Source organism: Cetorhinus maximus, chromosome 18 (assembly GCF_964194155.1).
Source record: "Cetorhinus maximus chromosome 18, sCetMax3.hap1.1, whole genome shotgun sequence".
Lineage (NCBI taxonomy): Eukaryota > Metazoa > Chordata > Chondrichthyes > Lamniformes > Cetorhinidae > Cetorhinus > Cetorhinus maximus.
In genome coordinates this window covers 80,908,718-80,932,107 of record NC_135896.1, presented here as the reverse complement: position 1 = coordinate 80,932,107, position 23,390 = coordinate 80,908,718, and the positions used below count along the sequence as shown (strand labels likewise).

The following is a 23,390-nucleotide window of genomic DNA, read 5'->3' as shown; positions in this document are numbered from 1 at the left end:
TTTCGGCGGTGGAAGGTCATGTGATGAAACCTCCAGGAGCATCCGTTGAAGCACAGTCCAGGACCAAAGCCTTCCTAGCGAGTACCACACTTGGCAGTTCACAATGTGATGGAGTCACAGTGGCTGCTACATGGCCTCCCATTGTCTTGGCCAGCTCAATGAGAGGTTGAATCATGTTCCTCAGAAGGGATACAATTCCCTACCCTTGAGACCCACTGTCAGGACTTTGCCTGGTCTAATTCGTGCTCTGTAACTCGTGCTGGAGAGTCCCTCTGCCCCACTCTGTGGTATAATGCTTGTTTGGTGTGGTGGCAATTTTACAGGCATAAAACGGACATGGCAAAGGCCCAATAGGAAGGCTGCATTCATTTCATACCAGAAGTATATTGCTTGTCAAATTGGTCAGGCCTGCTCCTCAATCCAGGGGCCTGATGTATTTTTGGCTCTACTAGATTGTGATGACCATGGTATGTACTGTGTGAAGTGTTGTCAGGAGATCGGCAGCTAACCCCGTGCTCCTGAAAGGGACCGCTGCTAGTTGTGTCCCTCACCTCCCCCTCCTGAAAGGCTCGTTAGAAGTCATTTTACTTGCTTTACAATGAAGCCAGGAAAATCAGAAATGCCAATTCCAGTACACCTTCAAACACTGGGCTGCTGACAGCTCCCAATCAATCTCCCCTTCTGATTGTGTCTCCTCCACCAGTCACCCATCCCACAAGCATTACCTTGTCCTCTTTGATAGCCAGCATACAGGTTACCCCCACCTCCCCATCCCCCACATTACCTCATCCATGTGACCATTATTTGTATGTGATGCAGACAATGAGTGCCCATAAGTTATTCCACCATGAACTTATCACTGTGTGGCTCAATCCCCTCACACTATTTCCAGTGGGGTTACTGACCCGTGATCAGATGTGAAAGCCCTAACTGATTAGTATGTCTTCTAGAAGCTGTGAGGCTGAGTGTAGCAGCCCTAACGGTGCCCCAAGAGGCTGGGATTTTCCTAATCTCGGTGCAGCACATTGACAAATTGAGCTTTTAGGGTTGTAGCCTTGATAAGGTTTATTTAAACTGCCAAATAGTCTGAAACTTGGTTAAAACTCAGCTGAAAACATGCCTCAAGTTAGGTTATGGACAGTCCATGGCAGTTCTTCAATGACGTCTCCCTGAAACATTCACTTTACTCCATATTTTACTGCAACACATGGTTCCCAGCTTCCATACTCTGTGACAACAGCCCATGGCTTCCCAAGTGAATAATGCAAGGGCCATGGTGTCCAAGTACATAATGTCTTCATGTCCCAAATGCTTTTCCATTCAGCATGCAGTCGCATCCCAATACCATCAGGACAGGATCAATGTTCCTGACCTAGGCCATCAGCGCAGATGATACATTCTGAGTGGAGAAAGCTTGGTCTTTTTTGGGCTGACAAGCAATCCTGGGTTGGTCAGGGCTTGACCTGGGTTAAGGCAGGCAGGTCCCGGTCTTGGCAGTAAGCAAACGAGCTTCGGACTCTAATAGACTGGAGTCCAGGATCTGTACCCTCGGTGGACAAACTGAGCCCGCCGTCTTCACCTGAAGAAGAGAGATAGACAGAGGAATTAAACTGGGTACTTAATTTAACCAAAGTGTTAACTCCTAGGCCATTTCCACTGCCGGCAAATCATATTATTTGAAGGGTTGTCTCAATGGCCCGATGTAGCTTTCAACCATCCAGCCCAGGAATCAGCCAGGCTAATTGCCATTCTGTACTGAATTAGCTGATCTCACATTAGGAGCACTGCGCACAGTGCTGATCTCTATAATTAGGAAAAAAAATGGAGGCACTGGAAAAGGTGGAAGAAGATTTACAAGGATGATACCAGAACTGAAAGCTTATACCTATCAGGAGAACCTGAAAAGGCTGGGGCTCTTTGAGAAGACTAAGAAGTGAATTGATAGAGTCTTTAAAATCATAAAGGAGTTTGATAGGGTAGATGTGCAGTAGATGTTTCCACTTATTGGGGAAACTAAAACTAAAGTCATAAATATAAGACAGTCACTAATATATCCAATCAGGAATTCAAGAGAAACTTCTTTACCCAGAAAGTGGAACCTGTTATCATTTGGAGTAGTTGAGGTGAATAGCATGGATACATTTAAGGGTAAGCTGGGTAAGTACATAAGGGAGGAAGGAATAGAAGGATATACATTCCATGAAGTAGGGTAGGAGGAGACTTGTATCGAGTATAAACACTGGCATAAACCTATTGGGCAGATTGCCTGTTTCTGTGCTGTACATTCCATGCGAGTTCAGTGATGGTGCTACGAGGTGGCCTCATCATCCTTGAGCTGGGGGGTGGTGGGTGGGCGGTGCGGGGATAGAAAGGGGGATGGGGGGGAAGTGCATCAAAATTGATGCAAGTTTCCACCAATGATCACAATCCAGTGGCCCCTTTTCCTGTGCTGTGTGGTCTTTGGGCAAAGGAAAGCTTAGGCTTTTGTGTGTATCTCTCTTTGCACATGCATATGGATGTACTGTTAGAGAAAGGGTAAATATGTGTGTTCTTACTATTACTTACCCCTCATATCAATAGGGTTTGCAACACTAAGTGTTACATATCACAGATTTATTAAATGTGTAATAATTAAACGTACACTAACAGCAGTATTTACAACAAAACCTTGTGAGTTTTAGCCGAAGAATTCAAACATTTACAACACGTTCACAATTCAGATCTTGGTATATAGCATGATCATCTTAATCAAATTTCAACTTATCTATTCCAACAACCACTTTTTATATCTTTTTATTGCCCCTTTTATGTGACAATTTGCATGCTTTTACATTACATAATTACATCAAAAAGTGGCTTCCATTATGTTTCATTCAGGGGAATCTGGGAACAAGAGGAGGTCATTCAGTCCCTTGAGCCTGTACCAGCATTCAATTAGGTTACGGACGATGTGTAACTCAACCCCATCTACCCACCTTGGTTCTGCAACCCTTAATATCCTGTCTAATCAAAATCTATCAAATTTAACTCTGAAAGCCTCTTAAGCTTTTTGGGGAGGAAGTTCCAGATTTCCTCTACTCTTTGTGTGAATAAGCGCTTTCTTTCATCATCCCTGAATTACCTATCTAATTTTAAGGTTGTACCCCCTTGTTCTGAACTCTGTCACCAGGGAAAATTGTTTTTCTATCTACCCTATCAACGCCTTTCTCCAATTCAGCACTGATTTGATGATGTTCTGTCCTTGCGACTCCAAATTTGTGTTACAATGATTGACATGGGTGAAAATAACATCCTTCAAGTCCATTATTTGAAGTTCCGATGAAGTCATATTGAACTCAAAACGTTAACTCTGTTTCTCTCTCTATACATGCTTCCAGACCTGCTGAGTTTTTCCAGCACTTTGTTTTTTTTTAATATCTCAGACCTCCAGCATTCACAGTATTTTCCTTTTATCCTTCAAACCATGTTCTGATGAAAGGTCACAGACCTGAAACATCAACTCTATTTCTCTCTCTACAGATATTGCCTAACCTGCTAAGTTTTTTGAGCATTTTTTGTTTTTATTTAACCTTCAAACGATTTCTGTTTCTAACTTCCTTTCCTTGACTACGAGAATCACACTTGCTGACTTTCCAACTCCATGCTGTGGTGTTTCTCAGGCAGGTGTTTATCTTAAATGAGGCTTCAAGGCCTCCCTTCTACTGAAATAAATATTTTCTTCCTGCTTTGGTAGAAAGCAAGTTACTGCCTGTCCTGCTTGTGCTGCTGAAGTTAATAACCCTTTCCTACTTATGGCACCTCTTAACTTTTCTCACGAAGCAGGTGGTGACAAACTTAGAATTTCAGTATACTTTTAACTATTTTAAAATTGTACAAATTTGGGAATCAAACTTCTTTACTTAACAAGCAAAGGCTAAAAGTTAACACTGCAATATAAGGAAAAATCATTGGCAGTATTCCATAGAATTACTTAGAACAGCACTGAAAAAGGTCATTTGACCCAACAGATTTATGCTCCACGAGCTTCCCCCAGCTTGCTTCATCTAACTTCGTCTATCATCTTGATTAATAAAGAAATAACTTGCATTAACGCAATGAGCCCTGATGAAACATAATCGACCTAAATGTTAACTTTGTTTCTCTCTCCACACATGCTGCCTGACCTGCTGAGTGTTTCCAGAATCTTTCTGTTTTTACTACATTAAATATAATGCCTTTCAAAGCTTCTGGATGCCCTAAAGCACTTTGCAGCCAAAGTAGTATTTTGGAAGTGTGCTCATTCTAATCAGTCTGATTAACCCTTTCCTTACAGTACCATGGGTGAGCCTGCTCGCATCTTTACCAGGTACTAGGCTTTCCAACAATGCTTGACGGTTGATGTGTGGAGTGAGACTCCTGGCTGATTTACTCCTTGGTGCTATCCCAGGAGCTGGGGACAATTTCAATCCATGCTAATGCTCGAAGCTGACATTAACTACCTCAAGATAAGTCTCAGTGCCCACCAGGCACTGTAATTATATGGTCCAGGGGAAGCTTGGAGTCCACTGTGTTTGATAAAGTGACTGTTTTTACCCAAACACCTTAGATTCAAGCAAGGGAAGAAAATCCATGAAGCAGGATTCAACTATAAGTAACTGCTTAGGGCTAATTAACCTAATGAACTTGCATTTCTATAGCACCTTTCACAACCCTAGGACATCCCAAAGCACTTCATAACTAAAGAAGTACTCCCAAAGTGTGGTCATTTGTGATGTTGGAATCATCACAGCCAATTTGCACATCACAAGCTCCCATAAACAGCAAAATTATAATGACCAGGTAGTCCATTTTAGTGATGTTGGCTGAGGTATAAATATTGGTCAGGTCACATAAATAGGAGTAGAAGTAGCCTGTTCATCATTCAATAAGATTATGGCTGGCCTTTGATCTCAATTCCACTTTCCTTCCTAATCCCCATGTCCCTTGATTTCTCTGGAATCCAATAATCTATCTCAGTCTTGAAAATACTCTGACTGTGCATCCACTGCTCTCTGGGGTAAACACTGGGGAGAACTCCTTTTTTCTCTTTGAATAGTGCCATGGGATCTTTTACATTCACCTGTGAAGTCAGATGGGGGCCTCCATTTTAAAATCTCATCCAAAAGACAGCACCCTATGACAGTGCAACACTCCCTTCAGCACTGCACTGGAGTATCAGCCTAGAGATCTGTGCTCAGATCTCTAGAGCGGGACTTGAGCTTGTGACCTTCAGATTCACAGGCAAGAGTGCTACCAACCGAACCACAGTTAAAGAGCATCAGTAACCTGAAGGACGAATGGGTTATGAAGAAAATCAGCATCTAAACTGCAAGCCGTGACGTGGACTCAAACTCCTGATAAAGTGTGATAGACTTGCACCTCATCCCATTGCTGAGAAATGTTTCACAGTATTTCATTGTGTGCTTCACATACAGTGAAATGCACTCATTGTTTTGTAAGTCAATGTGACAGCCAATTTTGTACACAGTAAGGTCCCACAAACAGCAATGGGATGAAAGACCAGTTAATCTGTTTTTGGTGGCTTTTGGCTGTGAGAAGGAATGTTGTTCAGAAGAACTCCATACTCTCTGAATAATGTCATGGGATCTTTATGGTCCACCCGAATGAATGAGACAAGCCAGACATTTCACCAAGAAAATGGGGCCTCCAACAATATAGCCCTCCCTCAGATTGGCACTGAAGGTTGTGTGCTGAAGTCCTGAGGTGGGTTTAAACCCACACCCTTTGATGTAGTTAGTGTGCCATTGACAGGCCACGTGCAACACAGGTAATGCACATCTCCATTAATCCAAATGTCACTCAGACCCAGAGAGAGGAACCAGATTCCCCAGATTGTAGGGATGAGAATTGCAGGCCTGCAATGGGATGGGCCAGGTAAACTAAACTGTGCAGTGTGCTGCTGAGAGCATGGGGTTCCGCCTGACTGGTCCAGACAGAGAGAGCAAGGGGTTCTGTCTGACTGATCCAGACAGAGGGGGCACAGGGCTCTCTCTTACAGACCCAAACAGAGAGAACACAGGGGGTCCCGTCTGACAGACCCAGACAGAGAGCGCAAGGAGTGTCGTGTGACTGACCCAGACAGTGAGAGCAAGGGGTTCCGCCTGACTGACAGAGAGGGCATGGGGTTCCATCTGACTGATCCAGACAAAGAGAGCAAGGGGTTCCGTCTGACTGATCCAGACAGAGGGAGAAAGGGGTTCCATCTGATTGATCCAGATGAGAGGGCATGGAATTCCATATGACTGACTTGGAGGGATGGCATAGGGTTCTGTCTGATGGCTGCTACCCAGGTCACTTAGTACAATATAAAATGCTGAGAAGCATGGCCTGTTGTCTTCACCTATTCCCTGCTCACCCATAACGATGTCTATTATATAAAGCACAGTTGAAATAGAGCATCTTGAAGACTGAGTAGGGGTGTCAGCTGTGGCTCAGTTCATAGCACCCTCGCCTTTGAATCAGAGGGTTGTGGGTTCATGTCCCACTCCCGGAAAACCAAGAACTGTGATTGTACTCGAAAGAGTTGCAATCTGTGACTGTTGATAACTCGAAAGAGTTTGAAGACTGAGTAGAAGAACATTGAAACCACATGCAATGACTGTTCACAGTATTAGCACTTGACAGGCTTCCCAGTACAGTCGCCACTGAGACAACTGACTCAACCACACTTCCTTAAGCTTTGCATTTTTTGCCCACGTTCTCTCATTTTTCCACCTCTCCTGACTCCTTGCTGAGGTTCAATTTGATGTGCACAGACTGCAGCACTCCACTCCAGGCTTTCTCAACCAAACGACTATTCTGTATCTCTGAGTTTATATAGCAATGGCGGAATCTTGTGCCCTCCCCCATGAAAAGATTATGTGGTGGGGGAGGCAGTATATCAGGTGGGATAGGTGGTGATTAGGAGCAGAAACTGTCTCTGGTTTTCACCCTCCCTTGCCAGGATGAACTGTACCATACCCAAGGGAGAGAAAAATAAATTTAAAAATTGCATTTAATAGCGCTTTTCATGACCTCAGGATATTCCAATGCGCTTTACAGTCAATTAAGTATTTTAAAAGAGTAGTCATTGTTGTAAAGTAGGAATTGGAGTAACCAACTTGTGGACAGCAAACCTCCACAAACAGCAACATGATAAATGTCCAGATAAATTGCATTAGCGATGTTGGTTGCAGGGTAAATATTGGCCAGAACGCTGGAAGAACTGTTTGAAATAGTCTCAGCTTAAACCCATTGAGGTTTGGTGTGTGGGCGATGGAGCCCTGTTGTGGTGTTGTGTGTGGGTGATCAAATCCCACTGTGGTTTGGTGTGTGGGTGATCAAATCCCACTGTGGTTTGGTGTGTGGGTGATCAAATCCCACTGTGGTTTGGTGTGTGGGTGATCAAATCCCATTGAGGTTTGGTGTGTGGGTGATCAAATCCCATAGTGGTTTGGTGTATGGGCAATGGGACCCTATTGTGGTTTGGTGTGTGGGCGATGGAGCCCTGTTGTGGTGTTGTGTGTGGGTGATCAAATCCCACTGTGGTTTGGTGTGTGGGTGATCAAATCCCACTGTGGTTTGGTGTGTGGGTGATCAAATCCCACTGTGGTTTGGTGTGTGGGTGATCAAATCCCACTGTGGTTTGATGTGTGGGCGATGGAACCCCATTGTGGTTTGGTGTGTGGGTGATCAAATCCCATTGAGGTTTGGTGCGTGGGTGATCAAATCCCACTGTGGTTTGGTGTGTGGGTGATCAAATCCCACTGTGGTTTGGTGTGTGGGTGATCAAATCCCACTGTGGTTTGGTGTGTGGGTGATCAAATCCCACTGTGGTTTGGTGTGTGGGTGATCAAATCCCACTGTGGTTTGGTGTGTGGGCGATGTAACCCCATTGTGGTTTTGTGTGTGGGTAATCAAATCCCACTGTGGTTTGGTGTGTGGGTGATCAAATCCCACTGTGGTTTGGTGTGTGGGTGATCAAATCCCACTGTGGTTTGGTGTGTGGGTGATCAAATCCCACTGTGGTTTGGTGTGTGGGTGATCAAATCCCACTGTGGTTTTGTGTTTGGCGATGGAACCCCATTGTGGTTTTGTGTGTGGGCGATGGAACCCCATTGTGGTTTTGTGTGTGGGCGATGGAACCCCATTGTGGTTTTGTGTGTGGGTGATGGAACCCCATTGTGGTTTTGTGTGTGGGCGATGGAACCCCATTGTGGTTTTGTGTGTGGGCGATGGAACCCCATTGTGGTTTTGTGTGTGGGCGATGGAACCCCATTGTGGTTTTGTGTGTGGGTGATGGAACCCCATTGTGGTTTTGTGTGTGGGTGATGGAACCCCATTGTGGTTTTGTGTGTGGGCGATGGAACCCCATTGTGGTTTTGTGTGTGGGCGATGGAACCCCATTGTGGTTTTGTGTGTGGGTGATGGAACCCCATTGTGGTTTTGTGTGTGGGTGATGGAACCCCATTGTGGTTTTGTGTGTGGGTGATGGAACCCCATTGTGGTTTTGTGTATGGCTGATGCACACCTTTGAGGTTTGGGAGTCAATTCATTTTGTTGTTGCACATTTTGTTGATATATGATCAAGCGAGGGCCACTTTATTCATTTGCATAGTATTTTGTTTAAATTCCCATGCTGTCCAGGGTCATCATATGACCATGCCACCAGATAAAATGTAAGTCTTTATTATATGCTTCAGTGAAGGCCTGGAAGCTGCCAGATCTCTTGCACATGGTGTCTAACTCATTGTGCAGATGTTGCATAATTATTTAATGACTGGCCTTCAGGAATGTGAAGGTTAAATTTTCAATCAATCCCTTATCTGTGCTCTGAATTAATTAAGTGTTTACTGAGTGCTATTCATAGCTCTAAAAGTCAATTAACGTAAGGGCCACAAATTTGTTTGCTACCAATGTTAAAAGCATGACCTCATATTTGGACACTCTCCCAAATTGTATTTAAGCTTTGTTGGAGAAGCAGGAACTCTGTGCATTAACAGTGACTAAGCCTTACTCTGCTGAAGAAATAGACACCCTGTACATTTAGCCCAGCTAACCCTTACCCTGCAGGAGAAACAGGGGCTCTCAGTTACACAGTGAATAACCCTTACCCTGCTAGAGAAACAGGGACTCTCAGTTACACAGTGAGTAACCCTTAACCTGCTGGAGAAACAGGGACTCTCAGTTACACTAAGATAAAAGCAAAAAACTGCGGATGCTGGAAATCCAAAACAAAAACAAAAATACCTGGAAAAACTCAGCAGATCTGACAGCATCTGCGGAGAGGAACACAGTTAACGTTTCGAGTCCGTATGACTCTTCAGTTACACAGTGAATAACCCTTAACCTGCTGGAGAAACAGGGGCTCTCAGTCACACAGGGAATAACCATTAACCATTACCCTGCTGGAGAAACAGGAATTATTCAGAGTAACTCTTGCCTTGCTGGATAAACAGGGACTCTCTACAGTTACATTCTGTCTATGCTTTACGCACAGCTCACAGAAGCATTGCCATGACATCCCTCTCTGTTCCTCTTTTCCCCTCCCTGGTGTGAGGAATTGCCTGCACTCTGGTTGACAGCTCAATAAACAACATGGCTGAACTCTTGACCATGTACTCCTAAGCTGTCACTGTGCAACCCAGTCCCAGCTTTATCTAAAAAAAGACAAATACTTGCATTTCTCTAGTGCCTCAGGATGTCCCAAAGCACTCGAGAATCAATAGAGCACCTTTGAAGTATGTTTTGGGGAAGTGTAGCAAGCTCCCACAAACAGCAATGGGACAAGCGGCTAGATCATTTGTTAGTGACGTTGAATGAGTAAATATAGGCCAGAACACCAAAAAGAACTTTCCTGCTCTTCTTTGAAATAGTGTCACGGGATCATTTTCTTTCATCTGAAAGGGCAGACATCTGAAAGATGATATCTTTGGCAATGCGGTGCTCCCTCAGCACTGTCTTTGAGTTCTAGCCAAAATTATGTACTCGAGCCTCAGGAGTGGGTCTTACAATACATGATCTTCTGACTTAGAGGCAAGAGTGGTATTGACTGAGCCACAGCTGGCAGTGTGTTACTAAGCACCTTGATACAACTCAGTAGCACTGCCCGATCTCCAAATCCCTTTCCACAGACAGTGCTCTGCCTTCTCAGCCTTGAAGTTCCTCTGTTACATAGCTGGTGCCTGTCATAGTCTGGAGTACTGAAAGTTTGTGTGAATCTGATTTGTTTTTGCTTGTACAGAAAGGTATCCACCCCTTACCCACAGCATAATCAAGGCAAATACAGGATGCCGTAAAGGCTAAACAATGGCATGGATCTTGTGGTCAGCGGCAAAGCAGAGGCATACGCCGCTGACTGTGTTTAAAAGTACATGCCTGCCCATTCATCAGCTGCAGTGGGAACTTGCTCCCCGGCTACAGTGTGGATCCATCGGTGAAGTAAGTAGGGAGGCCGAGTGGCAAGGTGTGATTCCAGTGAAGCCACACCTCCTTTGACATCATGAGCTGAATATGTGCCCCTTGAGGTCTGTCGTCAGCTCAATGTCAGGGAAATGCTTTTTAATGTTTTGTTATCTTTCCTCCATCTGGGGATGGGTGGGGTGGTGGTATTGGGGGCGAGCAGTGTAGGGGGAAGCAAGAGTCTTTTCACACTCCTGTTGTTTTAAAGGGCTGTGCTCCTGACCAGGCTCTATGCTTGCTAGGAGCGGCCCTAAATAAATCAGCACAAATACTGGGATAAGTACTGCGAAATCAGCCCATGATTTCCATTTGATAGGTTCCAGTGGGACTATTAGAGTGGAATGCCCTGAAGCCCATTTTGGCAAACCAGAACTTCCAGATTCGAGCGTAAGTTGGCTTCCTGGAAGTTGCAGTGCCATTGTGGCCTTCAACACCAACATATTTTTCAGCGTTTGTCACTACTGGGACTGCATGATCCAGGCCAGTATGTTTTAACTCAGCTTTGAAACTATTCTGTCAGTGAAAACAAGATCAGTCAACCCCCTGAAAACAGACAAAACAGCATTGAATTGGGAAACACCTCCTGTGGTAGCTGGGCTTTGGGTGATCCCTGGGAATTTTGTTTTTAGTGCACAATATAACAGCAGTCTGGTCGGCCTGAAGGAGTTGGGAAAAAAAATCTGTGTTAAATATGCACTGCTACCTCACTTAGCGCCCAGTATGGGTCAGCAGGGAGGGGAGCAAAGAACATCATCACAGTCTCTTCTATACACTGTAGAGTATACAGTAAACAACTAGAGTACACTCAGGTTATGTCCTTCACATTTACTCTCCATCCGGCTACCCTCTACACGCTTATATTCTGTCCCGGGATACTCCCTACATGTTTACTCCCCATCCCAGGACACCCCCTACATATTTACTCTCCACCTGGAATACCCCTTACATGTTTACACTCCATGCAGGATAATTCCAACACATGCACAGTACACCTATTATAATTCCCATACGTGTACCGCATGTGGGATTACCCCCGTACATGCACCACACGCAGGGCTACTCCTGGACATGTACCACACATGGGACAGCTTCTGTACGTATGCCGTTTGTTGGACAGCTCCCATAGACATACCATATGTGGGATAGCTCCTGTACATACACTGCACTTGGGTAAATGTACTGTGTGCAGGACAGCTCCATACATATACCGTGTGTGGGACAGCTTCTGTACATGTACCACATGCGGGACAGCGCTCGTATATGTACCACATGCAGGGCAGCGCCCGTACATGTACCACACATAGGGTAACTCCTGTACATCTACTGTACACGGGATAACTCCTGTACAGGTGCAGTATTCCCTAAGGCAATGCCTTTCATCTATTGCACACTCTTGAATAACACATAGATTTACAGTATTCCCCTGAGAATATGCCTGTACATCAATAGTACAGTGTGATTCAATTACGTGTACAACAACCAATAGAACTCCATGGACTGGCTTAGCAGCACTGACCAGGACAATCCTAGGTTATTTTGTCTGTGCTAACTTTAATCTAAGCTGGGAGGAAGGGCTGGGGAGTAGGGTGAGGAGAAGGGCAGTCAAAGCCCCACAAATGACCTCAATGGCATGGGACAAGTGAAAGGATGTGTGGAGGGGAAAATGAGGTCAGCCAGGTTTCCTGCTTCTTCTGCTTGTCCAGTCATCATGCTCACATATCCAGATGTTGGACATGAACTGGAATGTGAAGTTATTCAACAACAAAAACAACAACCTGTATTTATATTGTGCCTTTAACCTGGTGAAATGTCCCAAGACATTTCAGAGTGGTGATTTTCAAAAATAATTTGACACCGAGCTTTATAAGGAAATATTAGGAGTGGTGGCTTGGTCACAGAAGTAGGTTTTAAAAAGTGTGTTAGAGGAGAGAGAGGTGGAGAGGCAAAGAAATTTAGAGAAGGAATTCCAGAGCTTAGGGTCTAGGAAGCTGAAGGCACAGCCACCAATGGTGGAGTGTTGGAAATCATGGATGCACAAGGTGCTAGGACTGGAGTGGAGAGATCTCAGAGGGTTATAGGGCTGAATGAAATTACAGCGAAAGAAGGGGGCAGGGCAAGGTTATGGAGAGATTCTAAAAGACTGAAAGTGCTAACTCGAGGTGTTGCTGGACCAGGAATCAATGTTCATGACTGCACATACTGCTGAGTCTTGTCACACAAAGAATGACCACTGGGTGAGGCATCACTGGAACAAGACTATGGTAAGGAGTTATTGCCTTCATGAAAGGAGCATATTGGCATTGGGGAGGGTGGGTGGACAGTTGACTTGAGTAATTTTAAAAGCAACAGCAATGCTTCTTTTGAAAATCATCATAAATTAAGCAGGCATATTTTGGTGATTGCCCAACTTGACAGCAGCCAGATGCGTGACTAATGGTAACTTACTCCTGGCTTCCATTCCCCTGCTTCTTGTTTACACCTCTGGAAAAAAAAGATCATATAGCAATTTTTCAAAGGTCACTATACAGCTTGAACCATAAATCCTGGACAGCTTCTATTAGCAGTGCAAGTAGCTTCGAAACTGCTCATTTCTGTTGCACCCCCGCCCCCCCCACCCCACCAACAGTCCTGACACACAGGCCCTTCTTTACCTGTTTAGCTCTATAAACACACATGTGTTAACCAGACTTTCCCACTCATTCTCTCTGAGAAATTCCAACCATTTTAGCCCTCACAGTTGTCAGCTGGTCCTCAGATGAAGTCTGAGCCACTGCTGTGCTAAACTTTATGGAGGCTTTAAGGCAGACTGCAGGCTATTTTTAACCAGGTTTTTGCTCATGGCACAGGTATTTTAAAAAGCTCCCTTTATATCAAACAGAAAGATTGAACGATGAATCATTTTCTCAGTCAGGGAGATCGATCCACTTTTTCTTTAAAGTCAAACAATCAAAGTGAAGCAGTCCATGATTGCCCAGCGAATAAACATACCAAATGTTGCTCCAGCTGTTGGCTAAGAAATAATGGTTATGGGTACACAGTGCAAATGCTTGGCTGTATCCCTGATACTGAGCCATGTCTTCATCGTTGCTGGGTCAAAATCCAGGAACTCCACAGCTAACCATCGACAATAGGCTCCAGTCAAGAACGTGATGGAATACTCTCCACTTTACTGGATAGGGTTAGCTCCAACAACGCTTGTGAAGCTCAACATCATCCTTCCTCCTGACATTCACTGCCTCCATCACTGATGCATTGCGGCTGTAGCATGTACAATCTCCAGCACGCACTGCAGCAACTCAGCAAACTTAATTAACAACATCTCTCTCCTCTATGATCTCTGCCATCCAGAAGGACAACAGCAACAATGTCATGGAAACACTGCCACCTTCAAGACCCCCTTGCAAGTCACACACCATCCTGACTTGCAAATATATCACAACTTCTTCATCATTAAAGGGTCAAAATCCCGTAACTCCCTACCTAACTACATTGTGGTGGTAAAGGTACCTACACTACATGGACTGCAGCAGTTCAAGGAAGCAGCTCACCAACACCTTCATAAAGCAATTTGGGATGGGCAATAGATACAAAAAAAAGTGGACTTTCATTTATATAGCACGTTTCACATCTTCAGTATGTCCCACACTGAATTACACAGGGTTACATGGAATCTTATAGCACAGAAACAGGCTATTCAGCCCAACTACTCTTTAACAGTTTATGTGCTCCACATGAACCTCCTCCCATCTAATTCCAGCAACATATCCTTCTATTCCATTGTCTCTCATGTACTTAGCGAGCTTCCCCTTGAATGTCTTTATGCTATTCACCTCAACCACTCCTTGTGGTAGCGAGTTCCACATTCTAACCACTCTCTGGGTAAAGAAGTTTCTGCTGAATTCCTTAGTGGATGTATTCGTGACTATCTTATATTTAACAGAGTTTTCTCTTTCTATTTGCCCGTCCTTTCTGATTCTCGGTGTCCAATTTTTTTTCTCTCTGAGTTTTCTTTTCTAATTCTTTCACTGATCCATGCTTTGCTGAAGAACAGTAATCAGGCTCTAATTTAACTGGGAAACATATGAACATTGGAGCAGGAGTAGGTCATTTGGCCCCTTCAGCTTGTTATGCCACTCAGTTAGATTGTGGCTAATTTGTATCTGAACTCCAGCTGTGGTTCCTAATATTTAATACCTTTACTGACCATTAGCCTCGAATGTAGTTCAGCATGTCCACCCATTGCTTTCTTAAAGTCGTGAACCAGGGTTTAAGTACGGCTCTAACTGACTAGCAGAATAATATACCACGCTCTACATGCCATAACAGTTCAATCCTTAGGTCACGTTTTGGGATTTCTGGCTATTTCATGATTCAAGCATAACTTGCACACCTGCATTCCAACCTCCTTCCATTAGCGTTTTTAATTGCTTTTTGTAGTTGTCTCCCAGCTTTAAGTGATTTTTGTACTGATTCCTAAATTTCTTTGCTCCTTTACAATTCCAAGTTTCTCACCACTTAGAAAATACTTCAATTTATCTTTCTTGGGTTCCAAGTGGATGACCTCACACTTACACACACTGAACTCCATTTGTCATTGTTTTGTTCCACTCATTTAATCTATTAATGTCTCTTTGCAACTTGCTGCTTCTCATTGCACTACTTACTGTCCCTCCTAATTTAGTGCCATTGGCAAACATGGATGCGCAATTATCTATTCTTTTAAAAAATCTGGTGAAAAATTGGGGCCCCTGAACAGCCCCATTCATGGATACACCGTCTTTTCCTAACATCTAGTCACAGACACACGCTCTCCCTCTAATCATCCAGTAGATGGGCACTCTATCTCTACTGATCTTCTGGTCTGGTTGCAGGTCTGAGGGGACATTGCTGCTTTGTTCCAGGAGTAGAGTCAGTGCCGTAGTCAGGAATTCCCAATTCTAGTACCTCTGCTCTGGAAACAAAGTAGCAGTCAGGTGACAGCTGCTGCCAGCCAGATCACTGGGGCAACAAATTGGCTGTCCCTGTGCCAACTGGTATCCCAAGGATCAAGATAATGGCAGATCTTGGTACCCAGTCATATACACGAGGAAAATCCCAGGTTCTAAGTTAGCCGATCTCAACCACACCTTGGGCACCAACAATTGATCTGAAAACCTCTGAGAAATGGAGATACCACTGTGCCACTAACCAATGATCCCTGATGGAATGGTACAGAGATTCTAGAACTAGAGGTCACGGTTTAAAAATATAGGGTCGCTCATTTAAGACAGAGATGAGGAGAAATTTTTTCTCTCAGAGGGTCATGAGTCTTTGGAACTCTCTTCCTCAAAAGGCAGTGAAAGCAGACTCTTTAAGCATTTTTAAAGCAGAGCTAGCTAGATTCTTGATTAACAAGGGGGTGAAAGGTTATCGGGGTAGATGAGAGGTTACAATCAGGTCAGCCATGATCTTATTGAATGGCAGAGCAGGCTTGAAGGGCTAAGTGGCCTATTCCTGCTCCTAATTAGTATGTTCATATAATGATGGGGGTTGCGTTCAGGATTGAGGCTCAAGGTGATATCCCCAGAAACAATTAGCCTGCTGGTGCCCAATGTCCAGGATTGGAGCTGAAGAATGGCCACTTGGATAGGTGCTTGAGGTTATCACCACCAGCAGAACTGGACCCCAATCAGGTGTCAAGGTTTTCAGGAGAGGGGGTAAGATTGCAAGAGGGACAAAAAAAACATGCTTGTTCATCAATCAATGGTTTCACTGTGGCCTTCCCATGTGGGTGCTTTTTCTGAAACACATCTAAACATAATGGCGTGCAAGCAGGGTAATCATTATTTACATATCTACTATTCACTTTAGCAGAAGTATTGCATTTTCAATCTGCTGAAATTGGTGTCTGAATGTAAACTGGAGAAGAGGGAGGAAAATGATTGGATAACAGCAACTCGACAAATGGCATATCCTAAATTTCAGAAAAGGCTACTTACTCATTCTTGAGTGAACCATTGCTCCACCCTGTATCTAAAGCTACATAGGGATCAAAGTTTATTATTAAATGCAATATCATTCAGGGAGAGCAACAGACCTGCATTTGTGCTGGGAGAGGGGTTATCTGACCTGTTCTAATACTGGCATAAGAATACCAACCTGTATTGATGCTGAGGTAGAGATATCAGACTAGTTTTGATGCTGGCATAGGATACAGGATTTGTCCATTTCTGGCACGGCTTCTTGGGATAGGGTACAGTACTGGATGTTTACTGGGTTGGGTTAAGTGCAGCAGCCTATATCAGTATTAGGTGTTGGTGCAAGTTGGTCTATGGTGTTGAGCTGAGAACAAAGGTACTGGTTATTCCTCTGCTCCACATTGTGCTTTCTCAATACTCTACACATCCTGCATTCCCAAGACCTATCTAAGAAAGTGCCAAAGGCTTTATCTCTTCACTCTGGGACGGTTAATAAATTTTCCAATAAGATTTCCAGGATCTTGTGGCCGGCATGTTTTTTAGATTAAGCCCAAAATGTGCCATCTGGAGAATACACGCAGGCTGGATTTCAAATGAATTATTTTCCTTTGTGCAAGCATTCTCTGTGACTCATACCCACCCCAGCCAGTAAGAGAGAGGGGCTTAAATCGACAACGTTCGCAAGGCTCACAGGCACAACTCTGGAAGCCTCTCCGGTGTGCTGAGATTTGGAAGAGTATGCAAATTTCATCAATGTGTTTGTATGCAAGGGGGAATAGACACTGCCCAAACCCTGAATAAAAACTCCCCTGAATATATGTTTTATGGGGTTGGATGAGATGAAAGAGTGATTCTGCCTCCACCAAATGACCATAATTTCAGGAAAGACATTCTTGTGGTAACTCTGCACTTCTTCTGAATCTGTCATCCTGACTCATTGAATGAATCTCTAAGGTCTCTCATCCTATCGGCTGCTGACTCACAGTGACAATGGATCCTGAGGCCTCTCATCCTATCGCATATTGAGTCACAGTGCCAGTCGATCCCTGAGGCCTCTCACCCTATCAGGTGTTGACTCACAGTGACACTGGATCCCTGGGGCCTCTAACCCTGTCAGGTACTAAGTCACAGTGCCAGTCAATCCCTGAAGCCACTCACCCTATCAGGTGTTGACTCACAGTGACACTGGATCCCTGAGGTCTCTCACCCTATTGGATACTGAGTCACAGTGCCAGTCGATCCCTGAAGCCTCTCACCCTTTCAGGTGTTGACTCACAGTGACACTGGATCCCTGAGGCCTCTCACCCTATTGGGTGCTGAGTCACGGTGACAGTCGATCCGAGACTTCTCATCCTATCGGGTGCTGACTCACGGTGACACTGGATCCCTGAGGCCTCTCACTCTAGTCCGTGTGTGTTAGTGTGAATGTGAGAGAGAGAGAGAGGAGAGAGAGAGTGTGAGTGAATGTGTGTGCATGTGTGTGTGAGAGTGTGTGTGTGAGAGAGAGTTTGTGACTGAATGTGAGGGAAGGGTGTGAGGGAAGAGTGTGAGGGAACATTGCGAGAGTGTGCAAGGCAGTGTGTGAGAGTGTCTGTGAGTGTGTGTGAAAGTGTGTGTGCGTGTGAGAAAGTGTGTGATTGCGTGTGTGAAAGAGTGTGCGGGAGAGTGCGCGTGAGTTTGTGAGAGTATGTGAGAGAGTGTTTGAGAGAGAGAGTGTGTGTGTGTGTGTGAGAGGGAGAGAGAGAGTGAGTGTGTGGGAGTGTGTGTGAGTGAGGGTCTGTGTGAGACTTTTGTGAGAGTGTCTGTGTGTGAGAGTGCGTGCGTGAGAGTGCGTGCGTGAGAGTGCGTGCGTGAGAATGCATGCGTGAGAATGTGTGTGACAGGATGCGTGCGTGAGAATGCGTGCGTGAGAATGCCTGTGATTGTGTGTGAGAGAATGTGTGTGTGAGGGAGTGAGAGAGATAGAGAGAGAGAGTGTGTGTTTGTGTGTGCATGTGAGAGTTTGAGAGAGAGTGTGTGAAAGTGTGTGTGCGTGTGATTGCTTGAGAGTGTGTGAGAGAGTGTGTGTGAGAGGGTGTTTGAGAGAGTGCGTGTGTATGTGTATGTGTGAGTGCATGTGTGAGTGTGAGAGAGTGTGTGTCTGTGAGAGTGTGTGAGAGAGAGACTGTGAGGGAGTGTGTGAGAGAGTGCATGTAGTGGTGTGTAAGAGTGTGAGAGAGATTGTGAGAGAGTGTGTGTGGGAGTTTGTGTGTGTGTGTGTGTGTGTGTGTGTGTGTGAGAGAGTGTTTGAGAGAGAGAGTGTGTGTGTGTGTCTGAGAGTGTGTGATTGCATGTAACTGTGAGAGAGTGTGCATGTGTGTGAGAGATTGTGAGTGTGAGTGTGAGAGTGTGTGTGGGAGTTTGTGTGAGAGAGTGTGTGCGTGTGAGAGGCTGTGAGAGTTTGAGAGAGTGTGAGTGAGTGAGTGTGTGTGTGTGTGTATGTGAGTGTGTGTGAGTGTGTGTAAGTGTGTGTGAGAGAGTGTGTGTGTGAGAGAGTATGTGTGTGTGAGAGACTGAGGGAGTGTGTGTGAGAGAGAGAGTGTGTGTGTGGGAAAGTGTGCGTGTGAGAGTGTGTGTGAAAGAGTATGTGTGTGTGTGAGTGCATGTGAGTGAGAGTTTGTGTGTGTGCGTGTGAGTGAGTGTGAGTGTAAGAATGTGTGTGTGAGAGTCTGTGTATGAGTGTGAGAAAGAATGTGTGCATCTTTGAGCCTATAATTTCCTTTGCTAAATTCATGACTTTCGATCCTCTTGTCCTCTGCAAAACTCTTACTTTCTTGAATCCTGTTATTCCACCTGGTGTGATGGTCCTCAAACAGGGCAGATTCGACTGTATCTAATGTAGGTTTAGCTATCCAACATCATCATTGTGCACTATAGGACCTCATCTCCTTTGTCAATACCATCTACAAGTCGAGGATTATCTTAGGTCATAAAGCTAGCCCTTTGACCTCTTAGCTCCAATGACTCCTTAAAGCCCTCGTCCCTTCAATCTCATCTCCAACATGTGAGGAGCTCTTCAATCACTGTCACAAAGATTAAGAGCATTTGTTCAGCTGTCAATGATGCTTCCCTCTTTCCTCACACACGAAGCCAAATCCAGATTCGGCACTGTCCCAGCCTTGTCTGGGCTGGATTTTACCGTGGGACTTTGGGACCCCTATGTCTGTACCAAATGGGGGCCTAAGTCTGCACTTGCCAGCAGCACCCGCTCAGGCGCAATCTTCTCGGAGGTGGCCTCTTAATTGGCCACCTCCATCACCATCACAGGCCCAATCAGAAGGCTGGCAGCTCTGGAGCCTTGGCAGTCCTGATGGGAAATTGGGTATTGCTGAGGCAGGTCAGGATCCATGAGGATGCCTCAACATGGAGGTTTCCTCAGAGAAGTGTATCTATGTTAAAAATTATGAGGGACAGGACTGTTAGGCCCCCTGGGGTGGAGGCTGTGAATTGTTTGGACTGCAGGTACAGCCTTTCCTTTCTGCAGATCTTTCATTGGAACATGCAGCCTCCAGCTTCAATGTACACACCACCATTGTCAGCATCCCCACCATCCACCCCACCAAGGCCTGGACAGGGAGGCTGTTTCCATTGAGATGGCAGCCTCTGCATACGGTGAGCACTTTAAATTTCCCTAATTGGGGCCTTACTCATCTCAATTGGCTACCTGCCTCTGTGGACCTGGAAGCTGACCCTACTCTGCGTCAATCTTTGCGAAAGCTCTCTGGCGCTGGGACTGCGTCAGGGAGCCATCCCGCTATGGCTCCCCCATCTACTTTTCTGGGCCCCTGCCTTGCCTCCAGACCTGCTATCTCAGAGCTGGGAAAATTCAGCCCCATGTCTCTCCCTGTTTCTTTCCCACCTTCCCTCATGTTGTCTCAGAGCATATCTTGTCCATGAGATTCACCTCTTACTCATGTTCTCACTAAATTGCTGACTGTCAAACTTTCTATCTTTGACCCCTGCTAACTAACATTGTGAATGGTTCCCTCTCCTACAGGATCTGTTCCTCAACCTTTTTAAATCTGTTAATATCACTCCTCTAATCAAACAATCCACACTCAACCCCTTTGCAAACTAAAGCCGCTTCTCCAAAATTCTTTTCATAAGAACATAAGAAATAGGAGGAGTAGGCCATTCGGCCCCTCAAGCTTGCCCCGCCATTCAATAAGGTCATGGCTGATCTGCCCCAGGCCTCAACTCCTCTTTCGTGCCAGAAACTCATAGCCCTCAACTCCCCGATATTTCAAAAATCTATCTACCTCCTCTTTAAATACTTTCAGTGATCCAGCCCTCACAGCTCTCTCGGGTAGAGAATTCCAGACATTCACTACCCTCAGAGAAGGAATTCCTTCGCATCTCAGTTTTAAATGCATGTCCCCTTATTCTGTAACTATGTCCCCTAGTTTGCGATTCTCCCACTAGTGGAAACATCTTCTCAACATCTACCCTGTCAAGCCCCCTCAGAATCTTGTACATTTCAATAAGATCACCCCTCATTCTTCTAAACCCTAATGAATAAAGGCCTAACCTGTTTAGCCATTCTTGATAAGTCAACCCCTTCATCCTAGAAATCAGCCTAGTGAATCTCTTATGAACAGCCTCCAATGCCAGTATATGCTTTCTTAACTATGGGGACCAAAATTGTACACAGTACTCCAGGTGCAGCCTCACCAACACCCTGTACAGTTGTAACAAGACTTCCCTATTTTTAAACTCCAACCCCCTAGCAATACAGGCCAAAATTCCATTTGCCGCCTTGATTACTTGCTGCACCTGTATGCTAACTTTTTGCACAAGAACATCCAGATCTCTCTGTGCTGCACTTACTTGGAGTCTCTCTCCATTTAAATAATAGTCTGCCTTTTGATTCTTCCTACCAAAGTGCATTTCATCGCCAACGTGCTCTGAAGAGTCATACAGACTTGAAATGTTAACTCTGTTTCTCTCTCCAGAAATGCTGCCAGACCTGCTGAGTTTTTCCAGCATTTTCTGTTTTTATTTCAGATTTCCAGCATCCGTAATATTTTGCTTTCATCCTTGATCTACTGCTGACTCTCAAATCTGGGTCCATCTTTCCTGTAACGCCTGGTCTGAATATCTCCCATTATGTTTCTGCCCCACAGTACTGAAACCACCCATGTCCAAATCGCAAATGATATCCTGTGGGATTGTGACTGTGATACACTATCCTTCCTCATCCTTCTCAACTTGCCTGCAGACTTTAACTCAGTTTTCTACACCATCCTTCTTCACTGCCTCTTCCCAATTGTCCAACTCAGTGGAACTGCCCTTGCCTGGTTCTAAAATGTTACTTCCAGAATGCTCCAAGGATCTATTTTTGTTCTCTCTCCTTCCTCATCAACAAGGTGTCCCTTGATTGCATATGTACACTGATGACATCCTCTCTCCACCAACTTCTCTATTGCCTCTATTTTATCACACTGCTGCAATGAGTTGCAAATCCCCCTAGTTAAACACTGGGAAGACCAAACCCATTGTCACTGTCCCCACCACAAACTCCGTTCTTTAGTCATTGATTCTACCCTTTCCCCAACCACAGTATCAGGGCAAACATGTCTGTTCACAGGTTTGCTTTCCTATTTGACCCCGAGTTAAGTTTCTGGCCTCATATACCTTCCATTGTAAAGACCACCTACATCCACCTTCATTATCTGCCTCCACCCTATCTCAAGCAATTTGCACCCCTTTCCCCTGCTCAATCTCTGTAGCCTCCTTCAGCCCTACAACTTCTCTACAAAATCTCTGCTCCTCTGACGCTGGCCTCTTGTGCAACCCCCACTCCCTAGCCCCATTACTGGCAGCTGTACCGTCAGCTGTCTAGATCCCATGCTATAGAAATCCTACTCTAGCCCTCTGCATCTAGGAACATAGGTACAGGAATAGACCATTCAGACCCTCAAGTTTGTTCTACCATTCATTGTGATCATTGCTGATTTGTATCTTTACTCTATCCAACTGCTTGTCTTGCAAAAGTATATCAATCTTAGATTTAAAATTATTAATATTAGTATCTACTGATTTAAAATTATTAATATTAGTATCTACTGATTTAAAATTATTAATATTAGTATCTACTGCTTTTTGTGGGAGAGTGTTCTACACTTCTACCACCCTTGTGGGGACAAATTTTTCTTAACTTCTCTCCTGCATGATCTGACTCAGATTTTGAAGTTATATCTGCTTGTACTAGACTAGCAGATAAAGTTTCTATTTACACCATCAATTCCGATCAAAATCCGAAAAGTCCTTAATCTTCTATATTCCAGGAATACAAGCCCATATTTATATACTTTCTCATTGTAATCTAACCCTTGGAGCCCTGGCAACGTTCTTGTGAATCTGGGCTGCATTCCCTCCAAGGCCAATATATCCTTTGTAAGGTGCGGTACCCAAACTGTACACAATATTCCAGGTGTAATCTAACCAGTGCTTTGTATAATACTTGGATCTGCTCATTTTGATCCAAATTGCATTACCTCACACTTACACACATTGAAGTCCATCTGCCACAATTTCACCCACTTACTTAATCTATCAATGCCTCTTATATGTTCCCGCAAACATTACTTACTATACCATCAATTGTTGTCTCACTGGCAAAACTGGACATACGGCTCTAAAGTCATTGATAAATAGAGTGAATTGTTAAGGCACAGGTCCTTTGGGGTACCACTAGTCACTTCCTTCCAATTTGAGTGCATATCCATTGCTATTCTCTGTCTCCTACTGCCTAACCACTCCATTAACCAGTTCAAAAATTTGCCTTCCATTTCATGGGCTTTAATTTTAGTTAACAGTCTCTTAGGTGGAACCTTTTTGATAGCTTTCTGGAAGTCCCCATAAATTAGATCCATAGACATTCCCCTGTTTACTGTAGTTACTTCCTCAAAGTAA

At 44.6% G+C, this 23,390-nt stretch overlaps 1 protein-coding gene across 9 annotated transcripts in view; it reads right to left on the bottom strand.

The window, feature by feature from the left end:
• Positions 1 to 1,039: 1,039 nt before the first annotated feature.
• The window catches only part of rad51b (RAD51 paralog B), a 542,458-nt gene continuing 520,107 nt past the window's right edge, over positions 1,040 to 23,390 (bottom strand). For all 9 annotated transcript variants that reach the window (XM_078563054.1, XM_078563047.1, XM_078563052.1 and 6 more), the window contains one exon: positions 1,040 to 1,579. In XM_078563054.1, coding sequence (XP_078419180.1) covers positions 1,452 to 1,579 — 128 coding nt within the window. In that variant the 3' untranslated portion in view covers positions 1,040 to 1,451. The remainder of the gene's footprint in view (positions 1,580 to 23,390) is intronic.